The sequence below is a fragment of the Mustelus asterias genome, chromosome 1 (genome assembly GCF_964213995.1).
Source record: "Mustelus asterias chromosome 1, sMusAst1.hap1.1, whole genome shotgun sequence".
Taxonomy (NCBI): domain Eukaryota; kingdom Metazoa; phylum Chordata; class Chondrichthyes; order Carcharhiniformes; family Triakidae; genus Mustelus; species Mustelus asterias.
Window position 1 is genome coordinate 196,900,714 of NC_135801.1, and position 17,496 is coordinate 196,918,209.

Here is a 17,496-nt window from a genome sequence, read left to right on the forward strand (position 1 = left end):
ATAACCTCACTATTATGTCATTGAGGTGAATGGTCTTTACAGCCTCAACACTCCAGACCAACTGGTGAAGTGACGCACGCAGCGAAATACCAATCGAAGAAAAGCTAAACCTAATTTTGATGAAATAGACAGATTGGTTGGCTTTTAGTGCCTTCAGAGACTAAATGACTCAATTGTTTCAATTTGGAAGAATGAAGATCACCCAAAGTTGACATTGCATTCTTCATTTACTCTTCTTATTTTGTCGTTTGAGGTTCATTCAGCAGGTCCTTGTAGGTCTCATCACCGACGAAATCAAGAGCCTCTGGAATCTGAAGCACCTAATGGAATCTGGCATTGAATATTTACAGGTATATGGAGATCAAATGGCATCATAAAGGATCCGCAGAAAATGTGGATCTTTAGTCGCCATGAAGACCATGACGACATTTGTTTTGTGATACGACCACTGATTGGGTGATCAGAAGTGTCTGCCATTCACAGCGATCCTTCAATAAGAAGGCGACTTGTGTAACTTCACAGGTTTCTACAGCAAACTGACTCAATCAGTAGTTTAAACATTCTAGGGCATTATTTTCCAGCGACTTGGCAGTCATGAATGACGCCCGACAATTAAAGTAACAGGAGGATGAGGTTCCACGAACATCATTACCTTCAATGATGGTGGATACCAACTCAGCAACTCAGTGCAAAGGATTGGGCTGAAGCGTTTTCTACCATCGATGCCAAATTGATGACCCATCTTGGCCTCCTCCTAAGGTTTCTAGCATTATAGATGCCAGACTTCAGCCAAATGGATTCACTCCATGTGATATCAAGAAACAGCGGAACGTACAGGTCACAACAAAGGCTATGGACCCTGACGACATTCTGTTGTAGTGCTAAAGACTTTGCAGAACAAGCAAACATACACCGGGCCATGCTTTTCCAGCGACAACACTGAAAATTACCAGAGAACATGGAAATGTGCAACGGTCATATGCCTTGTTCACAAAATGTGGAGTTGCCGGCGTTGGACTGGGGTAGCCACAGTAAGTAGTCTCACAACACCAGGTTAAAGTCCAACAGGTTTATTTGGTAGCACGAGCTTTTGGAGCACTGCCCCTTCATCAGGTGAGGGCAGGATTTGTTTCACAAACAGGGCATATCCAAAATTGGCCAATTACCAACTCATCAGTCTACTCTCCAAGTTATAAAAGGTGACATTGACAGTGCTATCAAGTGGGACCTATCAACCGATCCTCAGTATGAATTCCACAAGGATCATTCGATTTCAGACTTTGTTACACCCTTGGTTCAAACATGGACAAAGGGGAGGGTGACTACTCTCAACACCAAGGCAGCATTGGACTCAATGTGACATTAAGGAGCCCTAGTAAAACTAAGTCAGCGGATTCCGAGAAGAATTTTTCCATTGGCTGAAATCGTACCTAGCAGAAAGGAAGATGAGTTGTGGTTGTTGGAGGGCAATCATCTCAGCCCCAGGACATCATTGCAGACTGCCATAAAGCAATATTCTTGAGCTGCTTTAATGACCTATCTTCATCATAAGTTCAGAAGCAATGATTTTTGCCAATGACTGTTATGTTCCGTTATACTGTCAATTCCACAGAAAACTAAGATGTTAGTGCCCAAATGCTGCACGGTGTGGACACTTTCAGGCTTAAGCTGATAATTGGCAAGTGGTCAATAAACATCTCCAACAGGAAAGAATCTAACCATCTCCCCATGGCATTCAACAGCAATACCATTGCTGAAACCCCACCAACATCCTGGAGACTGACCAGAAATCTACCTGGACCAGGCAATTAATTACTGTAGCAACGAGAGGTCAGGGATTGGCTATTCTGCGATGGTTAACTCAATTCCCAACTCCTCAAAGCCTGTCCACCATCTACAAGGCACAAGTCAGGAGTGTGATAGAATATTCTTCAGTTAACTGAATGAAAGCAGCTTTTGAGCACGACCTTAAACTTCCACAACCAGGCAGATTGCTGCAATATTGTGTACTAGCTATAGGATGCACTGAAGAATCACTGAAGAGCCTTCTCCGACAGCATCTCCATAACCAGCAACCTCTATCGTCTTGAAAGGCGAGGGCTGCAGGTCCCTGGGAACATGATCTGCAGGCTTCCTTTCCAGTTACACACCGCCCTGACGTGGAAATACTCACGTTTCTTCACTGCCATTGCATCAGAATTTTGGAACTTCAAAAATTTAACAACACAAACTGCAAGCTTCAAGAGGTGGACCATTGTTATAATACAAGTAGTACAGAGACAGCTTGCCTCAATGTTTGTTCTTGGTCATGTCCACTAGCCTTTCACTTCTAAATCCTCGGTTTAAACTCTGCGCATACTAATGCTTATGAGGTCTCCTCCGGCCAGCGGATGCAAATATAATCTTAATTCAGTCCCTGGTGAGCAAGAGGTTCAAAACATGAACATTTTAAATAGTGCAGGTCCTTTGGTGATCTCACAGTGAAGTCACAAGGTAGTTGGTACAGGAAAAGCATTCATTCTGATGCATTGGAGTCTCTAAAATATCACGCAAATTAATTACGCGTGATGTTGGTAGCAGATGCAGCAAAATTAATTGTGTTACTATTTCACAATTAATTTTATTTTAAAAAGCCACGACAGAACTTGCCCCACATAACACTACCAAGTACTGTCCAAATGACAGCATCATGAGGAAGACCTGAAGAGGCAATCATGTATTCACATCTTTAATGGATTAGATGAACATAGAACAGTACAGCACAGAACAGGCCCTTCGGCCCACGATGTTGTGCCGAGCTTTATCTGGAACCAAGATCAAGCTATCCCACTCCCTATCATCCTGGTGTGCTCCATGTGCCTATCCAATAACCGCTTAAATGTTCCTAAAGTGTCTGACTCCACTATCACTGCAGGCAGTCCATTCCACACCCCAACCACACTCTGCGTAAAGAACCTACCTCTGATATCCTTCCTGTATCTCCCACCATGAACCCTATAGTTATGCCCCCTTGTAATAGCTCCATCTACCCGAGGAAATAGTCTTTGAACGTTCACTCTATCTATCCCCCTTCATCATTTTATAAACCTCTATTAAGTCTCCCCTCAGCCTCCTCCGCTCCAGAGAGAACAGCCCTAGCTCCCTCAACCTTTCCTCATAAGACCTACCCTCCAAAACAGGCAGCATCCTGGCAAATCTCCTTTGCACTCTTTCTTCCAGTGCTTCCACATCCTTCTTATAGTGAGGTGACCAGAACTGCACACAATATTCCAAATGTGGTCTCACCAAGGTCTTGTACAGTTGCAGCATAACCCCACGGCTCTTAAACTCCAACCCCCTGTTAATAAAAGCTAACACTATAGGCCTTCTTCACAGCTCTATCCACTTGAGTGGCAACCTTTAGAGATCTGTGGATATGGACCCCAAGATCTCTCTGTTCCTCCAGTCTTCAGAACCCTACCTTTGACCCTGTATCCACATTTAAATTTGTCCTACCAAAATGAATCACCTCACATTTATCCGGGTTAAACTCCATTTGCCATTTTTCAGCCCAGCTTTGCATCTATGTCTCTTTGCAGCCTACAACAGCCCTCCACCTCATCCGCTACTCCACCAATCTTGGTGTCATCAGCAAATTTACTGATCCACCCTTCAGCCCCCTCCTCTAAGTCATTAATAAAAATCACAAAGAGCAGAGGACCAAGCACTGATCCTTGTGGCACTCCGCTAGCAACCTGCCTCCAGTCCGAAAATTTTCCATCCACCACCATCCTCCATCTTCGATCAGATAGCCAGTTACCTATCCAATCGGCCAACTTTCCCTCTATCCCACACCTCCTTACTTTCATCATAAGCCGACCATGGGGGACCTTATCAAACGCATTACTAAAATCCATGTAGATGACATCAACTGCCCTACCTTCATCAACACACTTAGTTACCTCCTCAAAAAATTCAATCAAATTTGTGAGGCACGACTTGCCCTTCACGAATCCGTGCTGACTATCCCGGATTAATCCGCATCTTTCTAAATGGTCGTAAATCCCATCCCTAAGGACCTTTTCCATCAATTTACCAACCACCGAAGAAAGACTAACCGGTCTATAATTACCAGGGTCATTTCTATTCCCTTTCTTAAACAGAGGAACAACATTTGCCACTCTCCAGTCCTCTGGCACCATCCCCGTGGACAGTGAGGACCCAAAGATCAAAGCCAAAGGCTCTGCAATCTCATCGCTTGCCTCCCAAAGACTATTTCCTCGGGTGGATGAGGATGACAATAACCAGGAAAGTGAGTAACTTATATACTGGTAACTGTTTTTCCCAATCACAGAGCTTCCAGAATTTAACATATACTGTTCAGCAAGTAACAGTGAATTTTGTACTGAGCTTCTAAAAAGCAGAATGTTACGAAATGGTACAGTGTTATTAAAATAATGCTTTTTTTTTGGAACCAGTAAAATCAAACCATATCTGGGTAGCAACTAAAAGGATAGAATAGAGAAACGTGTTCTTTGCAATTGATACAATTAGTAGTCAGAGTGCTGTGAGCCAGGAAGCAGTTTAGACACAGATGTGGTGTTGAAGATTAGGGATTAAAGGCAGCAGAAGAGCAGTGGAGAGAGGCAGTCATCCTCAGGAAACAGCTCAGCTCGAAGTGAACTGCTGAAGGAAAAGGCTAGTTTGGGCAAAAGATCGTTCTCTTCGCTGAACTGAAGACAATTCCCAAATCTTGGTCACTTAAGCTGTACGGTGTGGTAATCACTGGCTAGGTTTGACCAACAGTTTTATGGTTGTGGTTTAGGAAACGGGGATCTCAGCAGAGTTTAGGATTACGGGGGAAAACGGGTACTTTGGGTTTTCAGTCTTTGAGGGACAAAATGCTTATTGTTAATTTACTGAAGTATAAGATTTTTTTTCTGTGTTTCATTATCTTTCTTCTACTTTATACTTATTTGTTGTCTAACAAAGAGGTCCGAGTTCTGACTGTGCAAATATTTCTCGCTAATATCCAATGAAAGAGCAATACACCACAGGAAACCAGCGTTTCAGGTTGGAACACGCTCACACGCATCAGCAGGGTTTCGTAACATATAAAATTGGGGCTCTTGGACTGGGATATTTTAAGAAGCACAATTCCTTTGGTGTCGAGAATCTGACTTTTTAAAGATAATGAGTGTGAGTAAGGTGGAAAGCAAGCGAGAACTTGCCAAAGTAAGACTGCAGAAGAAATGGCTCTCAGTGGTCAAAATTTATTTGAAAGTGGACAACAAAGTGGAGTGGCAAAAATGAAAAAATGCATCTATGGCTAAGCTGTTGGAACTGGCAAATAAATTGGAGGTAGGTTCACTTATAAGATTAAAGAAATGAGGTTGTGCAAAGACTAGCGGAGCACCGAAACTTGCCAGAGTTTGGACAAACCCATTTCTGTATATAACGAGATGTAGCGCGTAATAAGACTGAAAGATAAATGGCAAAATTAGAAATGAAAAAACTGAACGAGAAACAGATCTTTTCAAAGGGAATTGGAAATGCAGAAATTAGCAATGGCAGAAGACAAAAGGATAAAGAGAGGGAATTTAAGCTTAGAATGCAGCAAATTAAAGTTGAGCCACGAGAGAAAGGTGGGGGAGCAAGCAGCTCTCAACATGAACCGAGTGGAAAGATATTTAAATTCATACAGAATCTTCACAATTTGAGAATGATGAAGAAGCATTCTTTGTATGTTTTGAACAGGTAGCTAAACAATTAAAATAATTGCAAGACAGAGGTGATGGTTTTAGAAGAATTTTAAAATTCGATCTATTTGATTGTTAGGATGTACGCACATGGAGGAACAGAGTTTGCACTGCTAGACAGGCAGCAGAGCTAGCTAATGATTACAAATTAGTCCATCAAACAATTTATTTTTTCTGTAATTCTTCTAAATCAGAAAAAGATAGAATATGGTAAGGTTTGAGAAAAGACATTCAAGGAAAAGAGGGAGTAGCTGAAACTCTCAAAGTTTTCACAACCACAAAGAAAAGACAGTGCTAAAGAGGTTTCACCCCTTCCGAAAGAAGTCAACAGGGTTAGATGTTACTACTGCAATTTTTATATTCATTCGTGGGACTTGAGCGTTATTAGTCACAAATAAGCTTACATTAACACTGCAATGAACTGTGAAAATCCGCTATATGTATATTAATACATGCGACAATAATAAATCAAATCAAAAGCATCCAGTGGGGATGAACATATGCGCACAAATTGTACAGGGACAAAGTGGCCAGCAGGTAGTGGGTGTCTTCAAAGATTTTGTGTGTAGGAAAAGGTTTTCCATATGGACAGGATAGAATGGGGAAGGACATTAAAATTCTGAGAGATATAGGGGCAAGTCAATCATTAACATTGTGAGGTAAAGATATTTGTCGTCCTGAAGGGATGCTGAAAGAAGTTCTGATCACAACCATTAATAGGGAAAACAGGACATTTCCTCTAGTGAAAATCAACTTAAAGAGCAGTTTTAAGATGGGAGAGATATCTGTAGCATTGGTAGATAAATTACCTATGGCAGGGGTTTAAGTTTTTTAAAAGTTTATTCATTAGTGTCGTAAGTAGGCTTACATTAACACTGCAAAGAAGTTACTATGAGAATCCCCTAGTCACCACACTCTGGCGCCTGTTCGGGTACACTGAGGGAGAATTTTAGCATGGCCAATGCACCTAACCAGCGTGTCTTCCAGACTGTGGGAGGAAACCGGAGCATCTGGAGGAAACCCACGCAGACATGGGGAGAACGTGCAAACTCCAACAAACAGTGACCCAAGCCAGGAATTGAATCCTGGTCGCTGGCGCTGTGAGATAGGAGTGCTAACCACTATGCCACCAGGTACAGCATGTGCGACCAGGTACAGCACACAGAGTAAAGCTACCTCTACACTGTCCCCATCAAACACTCCCAGGACAGGTACAGCACGGGGTTAGATACAGAGTAAAGCTCCCTCTACACTGTCCCCATCAAACACTCCCAGGACAAGTACAGCATGGGGTTAGATACAGAGTAAAGCTCCCTCTACAATGTCCCATCAAACACTCCCAGAATTTCATATCAAAATTATTTAAAGAGGTTATGGACAATTTGAAGATAAAACAATACAATTTGTCAGCTTATCAGCCAGAGGCACAGGAAGCATTAGAGAGGTGGCATCAAACTCAGAAAACCACAATAAAAGCACAATAAAAGGTTACCCTCATGATTGGGATTTCTTTTTGTTGCTTATAATCCACAATGCACCAAATTAATCTACTAGATTTAGTCCTTTTGAACGAATCCATGAACATACAGTTAGAGGATCATTCAAATTAATTCAGGAAAATTTTTTTTAAAAGTCAGAGGCTACACTTCTATGTCTCAAAGACTAAATGGGGCACGAGTTGACAAGGGAACACTTACAGACAAGACAGCACAGCAAGGAATGAAAACAGTAGCTGATAGAAAAGCACAGTTTAGAAGTTTTATAGCAGGAGCGAGGTCTTACTACCAGTATCAGGAGAACCACTGACAGTCAGATTTAGTGGGTCATATCGAATTGAAAAGAAGCTAAGTGATGTGAATTAATTGATATACACTAGACAGGCATAAATTGCAAGGAATATGTCACACCGAAATGATTAAAAAGTATTGGGAGAGAGATGAGGACAGGTGAGATCTTAGTAGTCATGAAGCAGAAAGAAAATAGGGGGTGAGATTCTGACAGTGACTTCCCTCAAATTCAATTGAGTAATAAGGAAGTCCTGTATAATGTAGATAACTGCTTAAATTATCTTTCAGACAAGAATCTGACGGAGTTATGCTAAATTAGTATATGTATAAAAGGAGATTAAGTTTATACTGAAAAATATGATTGAGTTATATTTCTAGTAATCGCAGCTGTCCCATCATGATGGAATGAAAAGAATGTGAAAACTGGAAATGCTGGAAAATCTCAGCAGGTCTGACAGCATCTGTGGAGAGAAAATGGAAGTCTGATCCAGACTCGAAATGTTGGCTCAATTCTCTCTCCATGGATGCTGTCAGACCTGCTGAGATTTTCCAGCATTTTCTGTTTTTGTTTCAGATTCCAGCATCCTCAGTATTTTGCCTTTATATAAAGAATACGTGTGGCCCACAGAAAAGTGAATGCTGTCAACAGAAGAGACTCATCTGTGATCATGTGCTGAGCGATTGTACTGAAAGGCTCATTATCAAGGTCGACTTGCTGAAAAGGTACTGGCAAGTATCTTTGACCGAGAGGGCAAAGGAGATCTCTACATCTGTACTGCCCAATGGGCTCTTATCAGTTCAAGGTGATGCCTTTTGGCATGAAGACTGCACCTGTGACATTTCAAAGGTTGACAAATGAGATGGTTCAAGGAGAATCACTGCAGTGTACATCGGCTTTCAGTGTTCAGCCAGAATTAGGAGGACCATCTACAACACTGGTGCCGAGTTTTTCGAGCATCTGGAAACGTCTGGACTTGTCATGAATTTAGCAAAAAGTGACTTCGCCAAGGCACAAATTACGTATTTGGGGTATATTGTGGGACCTGGGCAAATGGAATCACGGGATGCAATAGTGCAGGAAATTACTTCAAGGAAAGAAACTCAGAGGTTCTTGGAAATTGATGGAATGTATCGCAAATTTGTGCTGAAATTTGGCAGTGTAATTCATTCACTCACCAAGCTACTGAAAAAGAACAAACCGTTTAAATGGACAGAGGACTGTAAAGTGGCATTTTGGCACTTTAAAACTGTCTTAACCACTACACCAGTGCTAGCTACACCAAACCATGCGAAACAGTTCAATTTGGCTATTGATGCTGCAACATTGGTGAGGGGGCCATTTAGTTGCAGGCTAATGGCCAGGCAACCAAAAAACCGGTGCGATAGTTTTCCAGAAAACTAAATAATTCAGAATAAATATTTCACCATCAAAAAAAAGACTAGTTTTTTTTTTGAACAAGTAAAATCAAACTGCCATGTATTTTGGAAACCACGTCTGGGCAGCAACTAAGAGAAAGGAAAGGATAGAATTGAGAAGAGTGTTCTTTGCAATTGATACAATTCGCAATCAGAGTGCTGTGAGCCAGGAAGCAGTTTAGACTCAGATGTGGCGTTGAAGCAGCAGCAGCAAGCGAGAGGCAGACACCCCCAGCAACCAGTTCAGCCAGAGATTCGGGACTGAAGGCAGCAGAAGCGCAGGGGACAGAGGTGGCCATCCTCAGGAAACAGTTTCGGGTTAATGAGGAAACAGATACTTTCAGATTTGTGGGGCTAAGTGCTTACTGCTAATTTGCCACAGTACAAGATGGATCTTTGTTGTGTTTTATTATCTTTCTTCTACTTAATAAATACTTTTTGTGTTTACTGAAATCAGAGTTCTCACTGTTTCCGCCAACATTTCCTGTTAATGCCCAAAAAACAATGTACCACAGGAAACAAGTGCTTCATGTTGAAACACTCTGGCACAAAACATCACACGGCGGCAGCACTATAGTTAGCACTGCTGCCTCACAGTGCCAAGGACCCGGGTTTGATTTTGGCCTTAGGTGAACCAACTGTGTGGAGTTTGCATGTCCTTCCACAATCCAAAGATGTAAAGATGTACAGGTTAGGTAAGTTGGCCATTCTAAACTGCCCCTTAGTGTCCAACAATGTGTAGGTTAGGTGAATTATTCCTGGTAAATGCGAGAGGTTGGGGAGGGGGCTGGGCTGGATAAGATGCTCTTTCAGAGAGTCAGTGTGGACTCTATGGGCCAAATGACCTCGGATTGATCAGCAGGATTTCATAACAAGAAATAAACTGCCAGCTGATTGTCACCTGGAGGGATGCCTACAGCTTTATTACTAATTTTCAGACATGCAGCTGCAAGAATCCGTTTTCTTGATGGGATGAGGCCCACCTTAAGAAGCAACTCTTGTGCTTCTACTGCTCTGGACACAGTCTTTAAGAAACAACTAGGCAAAATTCTGTAAATGCTGGTGCAGATGACATCAAGTCCAACTTAGTGCATGCTTAGACATGATTGTGAGTAAGAGATAGGTTTTCACAACAGTTCATTCACTGTGCAAATACTTCACTGACAAGAGGCAAATCTCCATTTTTTCCCCAGCATTTTTCATCTACTTTGCTTTTTGTATCCTGATCAGGCAACATGCACCCACACAAAGTGGGATCAGTTTGAATGAGTATCACCTCATGATCTGCTAATGTCGATTATTGACCAGGATAGCAATCTGATATTCTAGTTCTGTTAACAAACTTCCAGAATTCCTTCCAGCTGATGATTTGTTGGAGACCTAATAAATGTGTGACAGAAAGAAATCATTCTGCCCAGTACCAAGGTCCTACAGGTGAGGCCAACTGTCCAAAAAATATAGTTTAGAGGTTCTGGGGCCATATGGCCTTGTAAGCTGCAGCTGGGTTGAGTCCAGTGGTTGAAATTAATCAGAACTTCACCGCAACCAACTTAAGGCCCATTAGAGGGGCAGTTTGAAGGCGAGGATGAATTTGATCATTGTTGGCAGCATGGCAATTTAAGAAACAGGTTGTGCTCACCTGAGTTCTGATGTAAATCAAAGCTGCCACTCTGAAGATTTATACCATTTAAATATATAATCCAATAAATTCTGAGACACGAACTACTGACTATGAAACTCCACTGTTTAAATTCAGCAACTCTTAAGTTTAAGTTTATTTATTAGTGTGACAAGTAGGCTTACATTAACACTGCAATGAACACTGCACTGTGAAAATCCTCCAGTCGCCACACTCCGGCGCCTGTTCAGAAGAATTTAGCATGGCCAACGCACCTAACCAGCATGTCTTTCAGACTGTGGGAGGAAACCGGAGCGCACGAAAACTCACGCAGACACGGGGAGAACGTGCAGACGCTGCACAGACAGTGACCCAAGCCGGGAATCAAACCCAGGTCTCTGGCACTGTGAAGCAGCAATGATAACCACTGTGCCCCCGTGCCACCCTCTTTTCTGAATGGAGTCCTTGATTATTTCATACTCACCAGCGAGCACATCGTAAAACTTACACAACCCATGGAAAATAAAACTAGCCAATGGCTACATCAATTTAAAAAAATTATGACCTAACTAACTTGTTTCTATGGTTTGTGTATTTTAAGGACTTCTTCCACAATAGGCTGGATGATTTTCCTGAGCTTGCGAATTAGAAACAAGGAGGCATAAAAATGGCATTGCAACAGGTATCACAGCACAGAAGCAAGGCGCTGGTTAACATTCAATTCAGTCTTTAAGAAGAAAAACAAAAATCAGGATATACAATGACTTGGTTGAGCCTCAGATCCTGGAAGTGGAAATAGAGTTAAGTGAAAAATACTAACCTTCCATATCACTTTGAGGAGCTCCCTTTACCTTTTAGATTCTCCCCACTGGGCAACCTGGCCTTATAGTGACAGTTAAAGAGGCAAAGTGAGGGCTTTTAACTATCAACTTAAACAAAGAAACCCACCAACATACTAGCATTGCCACTCATTTGGGAACAGTCAGCGAACGGTGGAATAAATATAATGGTTAAACACCTTGTTAAAAAGCTGCCACAACTCAAAATGGAGAGCGAGATGCACATCAGAAATCCTGACGCAGCCTAGTAAATATCCAATAGAAAGCTGTACTAGTACAGCTTGAATATTTCATCTTCCCACCAGTAGGTTTTATTGAAACTTTAGTCTGAAGTCTCCTGCCTTCTACGTAATGCAGTTCAGGAACCCGCACTGATAGTAGCATAAGCTTTCTTCATCTAAAATCAGAGCAGCAGACCTGAGAAAGTTAGGTTTACAATTTTTCATTAAATCATTGGTTTTATTTTGAGGAAGCCATTCAGTGTCAATGGGATTCATAAATGCAAAGAATCCACCATTTCTATCTTCGCATTTTACAGGTATTCTCAGAAGGGTTTCCCATACGCAATATTACCAAAATCTTCCTGCAGCCACTCTGCTACCAAGAATCTATAAAGGGATCAGATTAAATTTTCACCCCTTCACCCAAGTACTGCAGATGAACGGTGGTCCATTGTCCAGCACGAAATACTTGAGCAACTTAGCAGAAAGCCAATACGACCATGAAACACCAAATTCTACTGGTGGCAGAACTAGCATTCAACAAGGATTGACTGGATGATTTGCTACAATTATTATTTTGTTTTAGTTAAAAATATAATGGGGGTCACTGGAGTACTGAAATATTATCTACATTAATATCTAGTAAGAAAACTATACAATATCATGACTCTATGTTCTTCACTACGTGTACAGAGACCTTCAATTAAATTTCTAAATGTATACTTGCCAAATTAAAAAAGACAAACAGACAACAGGACTTCTATCCAGCCAATGGTGGCTTTGCAGGCACACTACAGAAGGATGTGACCCACAAACACTATGCCTGTTTAGGAAGCAAATATCAGAAAAGGCAAACTAGGTTAACAAACACTCACCCTCATTTGTCTACATTCTACGTTACACAAACTGCACACGTGGGGGAACCTCAGTGCAGGAACACCATAGTAATCATTCATCAACTTGGGTTTTGGTAATCCCTTCTTCACCACTAGAACTGTTCGTTTGATTCCATGAGTATTCTCGTCTCGCGAAGATTCCATTGGATAATTCTGTGGTGGACGTTTAAATTCTTCATTCCAGGTACCTTCTCTCAGTGATTCACGACTGTAATGCATGCTCTGGCTCTCCACAGGTCTATCCCGATAGTCGTACTGTTGCCCGTGCCCATAATCTACCACGCTGCTCTGTACTTCTCTTCTGTAGTCTTTATCTTGTAGCTTGTATGGCTGATCATAGCTGCTGGATGGTTGCTGCTTGTTCATTTTTCGCATTCTTATTTCTCTTAAAATGTATGGCATATTTTCTGGGGTAAGTTTCTCATCTGGGTAACGACTTAGCTCTTCCAGATCTTCATTTGACAGGCCAAAGTTTGCCAAGATATTAGAGGCCTTCATTGTATCATGAAAACGCTGAACTGCAGATCTCTGGTCTCCACTTTGAGATGTAGGTGTTCCACTGCTCCCATACCCAGATCGAAAACCTCCAGACGAAGGACTCTGGTAGGAGGACCACTGACCTAAGCCTACATTATTCCCAGATTGATTCATCATTCCCATGTTCATTCCACCAAAGTTGCCTTGTGATGCTCCTTGAGATCCCGATCCCATTCCTCTTCCTCTTCCTCTTCCTCCTCCTCCTCCTCCCCCCATGTAGGATCCTGGTGTATTCATACCAAACTGGTTCGGTGTACTTTGATTCTGCCCAAACTGGTTAGATGGTCCTTGGCTTTGTCCAAACTGGTTTGGTGTGCCTTGACTCTGCCCAAACTGGTTTGGTGGGCCCTGATTCTGCCCAAACTGGTTTGGTGGGCCATGACTCGGCCCAAACTGGTTTGATGGGCCTTGATTCTGGCCAAACTGGTTTGATGGGCCTTGATTCTGGCCAAACTGGTTTGGTGGGCCTTGATTTGAACCAAACTGGTTTGGTGGACCTTGATTCTGGCCAAACTGGATTGATGGGCCTTGATTGGAGCCAAACTGGTTTGGTGGGCCTTGATTGGAGCCAAACTGGTTTGGTGGGCCATGGTTCAGGCCAAACTGGCTTGGTGGGCCATGGTTCTGGCCAAATGCACCTCTGGCATTGAACATGCTGATCTTCACAAGTGCTTGGTTCAAAGATGCAAGAGCTGTGTTGGATACTGTTGTGGAGGCGACCGAATTCAGCTGCTGCAGGGCCAACTGGGCCTTTATCTGGGCGAGCTGTAAATTTGCTGAGCCTAACAGAAGTGGACTGGTAATGCCGAGGTTCAATGAATTCACTGCTGGTGCACAATTTTCCAAGAATAACGCAAAGCTGAAAGTTAAAAGACAAACATTAGATTTTTATGTTTTAGGCAAATTCCACATTTAAAGGGTTTTAAAGCCAGATCAACATATTTATGTTTGACTGCTTAAAAAAGCTATTTTTCACGTAGTAAACTAAACAGAAGAATAGAGTTAAATCAGGACATCCAAGACATGATGAAATGTGTAACTGGACATAGAGTGGTTAACATTAGAGGCTTTGTAAAGCATTTCCACCCATACAAAATATACAGTAGGTACGATAATGCCAGCAAACACAGCCATGTGGAGATACGTTCCAGCTTTTTAAAAAGCTTAGTTTAACAAAAGTTGATGGAATAATTAGGCTCAAGTCATACGGAGACCCTTAAGTGAACACAATAATCCCTAGGGTTGCTTCGGCAAAGAACCCCAAATTCACAGCAGTCTGTTGCACCCTTTATAAATATTCCCGGGCATGAATGAATTCTCTCTGCTGTAAATATAATTTAAAATCACAATTATTTGTTACACAAGATGATTTATAGACCCATGAAATACAATAAGGTCTTCTCATGGAATCACCAATTTAGGTCTTTGTACGGGTTGAAGAGCTATGGTAGATTTCTAACCTATGCAGTCCATACAGTCCTACCAATATCAAACCTTTTAAATTTTTAACATTTCATGAATTCTCATATTGGGCCTGATCTGGGGTCAGGCAGATAGATGGAAATCTACATATTTGATCTTCCTTTTTGAAAGTCAACATGTCCACAAAGTGCTTTGTTCTATAATAACCTAAGGGCTAGCCCAAGACAGTTCAGGCCTCAAACAACAAGACTGTTTTGGTTCAGTTGATATCACTGAACACTTGGGCTTAAGCCCCAGTACTACAAACAATCCAAGTTGGCACCCCAGTGCAGTACTGAAGTGTTATAATGTTAGAGATGCCATTTCATACAGAATCAGGGATATTTATGATCCTCTCCACGGTGTAAAACCCCTGACCGATATCAAGCTGGGTTATCGGGATAAAGGACCAGAATGATGTAAGCACCCATAGAAGTTTACAGCAGCTGGAGACAGCACCTTTTGGAAGGCACGAGGACAGAAATATTCAAAAGTAATTTTGTTCTTTATTTGTACAACTAATTACAGAATGCCAGATTCTCAACAATCAATGAACTAGCAAAATGCTGGGTTACTGCTTCTGACCTTATTAACAACAGCTTAACGTAATTGCAAAATGCTGGCTCAGTTGATAACATTCATGCCTCAGAGTTAAAGTTACGGTTTCGGACCCCATTCCAGGAACTGAATACATAATGCAAGATGCACTCCAATACAGTAAGGGGGCATTGTATTGACTTGTTAAATAGAAGCGCTGGCTGCCTGTTTAGATTCGAAGCAGAGTCCAAGGAATCCAACAGCCATTCAATGTTTGTGGGGCCTTGCTGCATTGACATTGGTTGTCACACTTGCCCACATAAGTTACCATACTTACGCACCGAGGATGTGATAAGACAAGTTCTCATTAATAAATGCTTCACGACTTTCTCTACAAAATGTACAAACCAGCAGCCAAGCACTTAAAGCACAGTTAGGGGTTCCCAATAAACACTGGTGACAAAGTGTGTTAGCTCCGTTAAAAGATACTCTATGAAGGCAAGTCATTGCTGCTTTCCACTTCCTCAAGAAATGCAACGGAGTCATACAGATCAGGAAAAGGTTCAATTACCTCATTGCTGAGGTAGCTGATCTAAGCAGCTACCTAGCAGCGGGATGGACTTGTCTCAGTACACCCTGGGCTTTGTGAAAAGGAGTTTCAGGAGTGGAGTAAGGCTGTCAGGCTATCCAGTGATCCCGTGTGGAATCTCACAAGCCTGGGAAGCACAGATATGCACAAACACTGGTCATTTGGCTCTGACCAATATTCCAAGCATTCCCAAAAAAGAGTCAACTTCTACAAGACAAGTTGTGGAAAAACTGCCAGAGGAACAAAGAAATCTGTTTGAAACAAAGTGGTTACACTTGGATGTAAAGAACACCGGACAATATCGCTAAAAATAAAAGTCAGAGGAAATTGCCATCAAACTGCACTGCATTCCAATCAGACTGGAACTGGAATAGAGCATTAATTCCGGATGCCAAGATACAAGGGAGGAAACTAAGTGCTGAAGGCAGTGAAGGGAAGATCTATGAGGCTGATCTCCAGTGTCAGGACTCCCAGCTTTGAGCTATTCATAATAGCACATGGCACAAGAAGGTCCAAGCCAGGAGGTTTGTAAAATAGGATTGTGATGAGACAGAAATATACATTCATGTCTGGAGTTTGCACATTCTCGACAAATTAATTTCAATCTTAATACTTTGGATTTCAAGAGCTCAATCTTTTGAAGTCTGCCTCAGGAGTTAAACAGCAGCTTTTTATTTACTAACTCATGGGATGCGGGTGTTTGCTGGCTAGGCCTCAGCACCAGGTACCAGGGACCTGGGTTCAATTTCAGCCTTGGATACCTGTCTGGCTTTGCTAAATTGCCCTTACTGTTCCAAGATATAAGGGTTAGGGGGATTAGCAGGGTAAATATGTGGGGTTATAGGGATAGGGCCTGGGTTGGATGTTCTGTCGAAGAGTTGTTGCAGACCCAATGGGCTGAATAGCCTCCTTCTGCACTGTAGAAATTCTATGCAGCCATTTGAATATGGACTGCTTCAGTATGAGGAATCGCGAATGATGAACATTGTGTAATCATCAGCAAACATCCCCACTTCTGGCCTTATGAAGGAAATCCATTGTTGGAAGCAGCTGAAGATGGTTGGGCCTAGGACACTATCCTGAGCAACTCCTGAATATGCCTTGAAAATGAGATGATTGACCTCCTACAACTACATCTTCCTCTGTGCTCGGTATGACTCAAACCAGTGGAGAGATTTCCCCCAAATTCCAATTAACAAGGGCTCCCTGATTCCACATTCTGGTCAATGCTGCCTTGATGTCACAGGCAGTCACTCTGACCTCACCTCTGGAGCTCAGCTCTTTGGTCCACGTTTACACACTGCTGCCATAGTAGAATAGTGGAGTGAATGAATGTTGGAGTTTGTGGATGGTGCCGATCATTAGGTCTGCTTTTCCTGGATGGTGTCAAGTTTGCTGGATATTGTTGGAGCTGCACTCATCCGGGCAAGTGGAGAGTATTCGATCATGACTTGTGCCTTATTGATGGCGGGCAGATGGTGAGGAGACAGGGTGAGATACTTATTGCAAATTTCAGTCTTTGAACTGTTTTTGAAACCACAGTATTTATATGGCTGGTCCAGTACAGTCTCTGGTCTATGGTTAATCCCCAAGATGTTGATAGTGGAGGATTCAGCAATGGTATTTCCATTGAATGTCAAGGCAAGATGGTTGGATTCTCTTTTTGTTGGAGATGGTCATTGCCTGGTACTTGTGCGGTGCAAGTGTTACTTGCTGCTCGTCAGCCCAAGCCTGAATGTTGCTCAGGTGTTGCCATATATGAACATGGACTGCTTCAGTATATGAGCAGCTGCGAATTAAGTGAAACACAGCAATCATCTATGAACTTCTAAGTTATGATGGAGGAAAGGATATTGG

At 42.2% G+C, this 17,496-nt stretch overlaps 1 protein-coding gene across 3 annotated transcripts in view; it reads right to left on the bottom strand.

Moving 5' to 3' along the window:
• znf638 (zinc finger protein 638) overlaps positions 1-17,496 on the bottom strand; it is a 279,892-nt gene that overhangs the window by 135,563 nt on the left and 126,833 nt on the right. For all 3 annotated transcript variants that reach the window (XM_078224710.1, XM_078224700.1, XM_078224717.1), the window contains exon 2: positions 12,495-13,911. In XM_078224710.1, the coding sequence (XP_078080836.1) occupies positions 12,495-13,911 (1,417 nt within the window). The remainder of the gene's footprint in view (positions 1-12,494; positions 13,912-17,496) is intronic.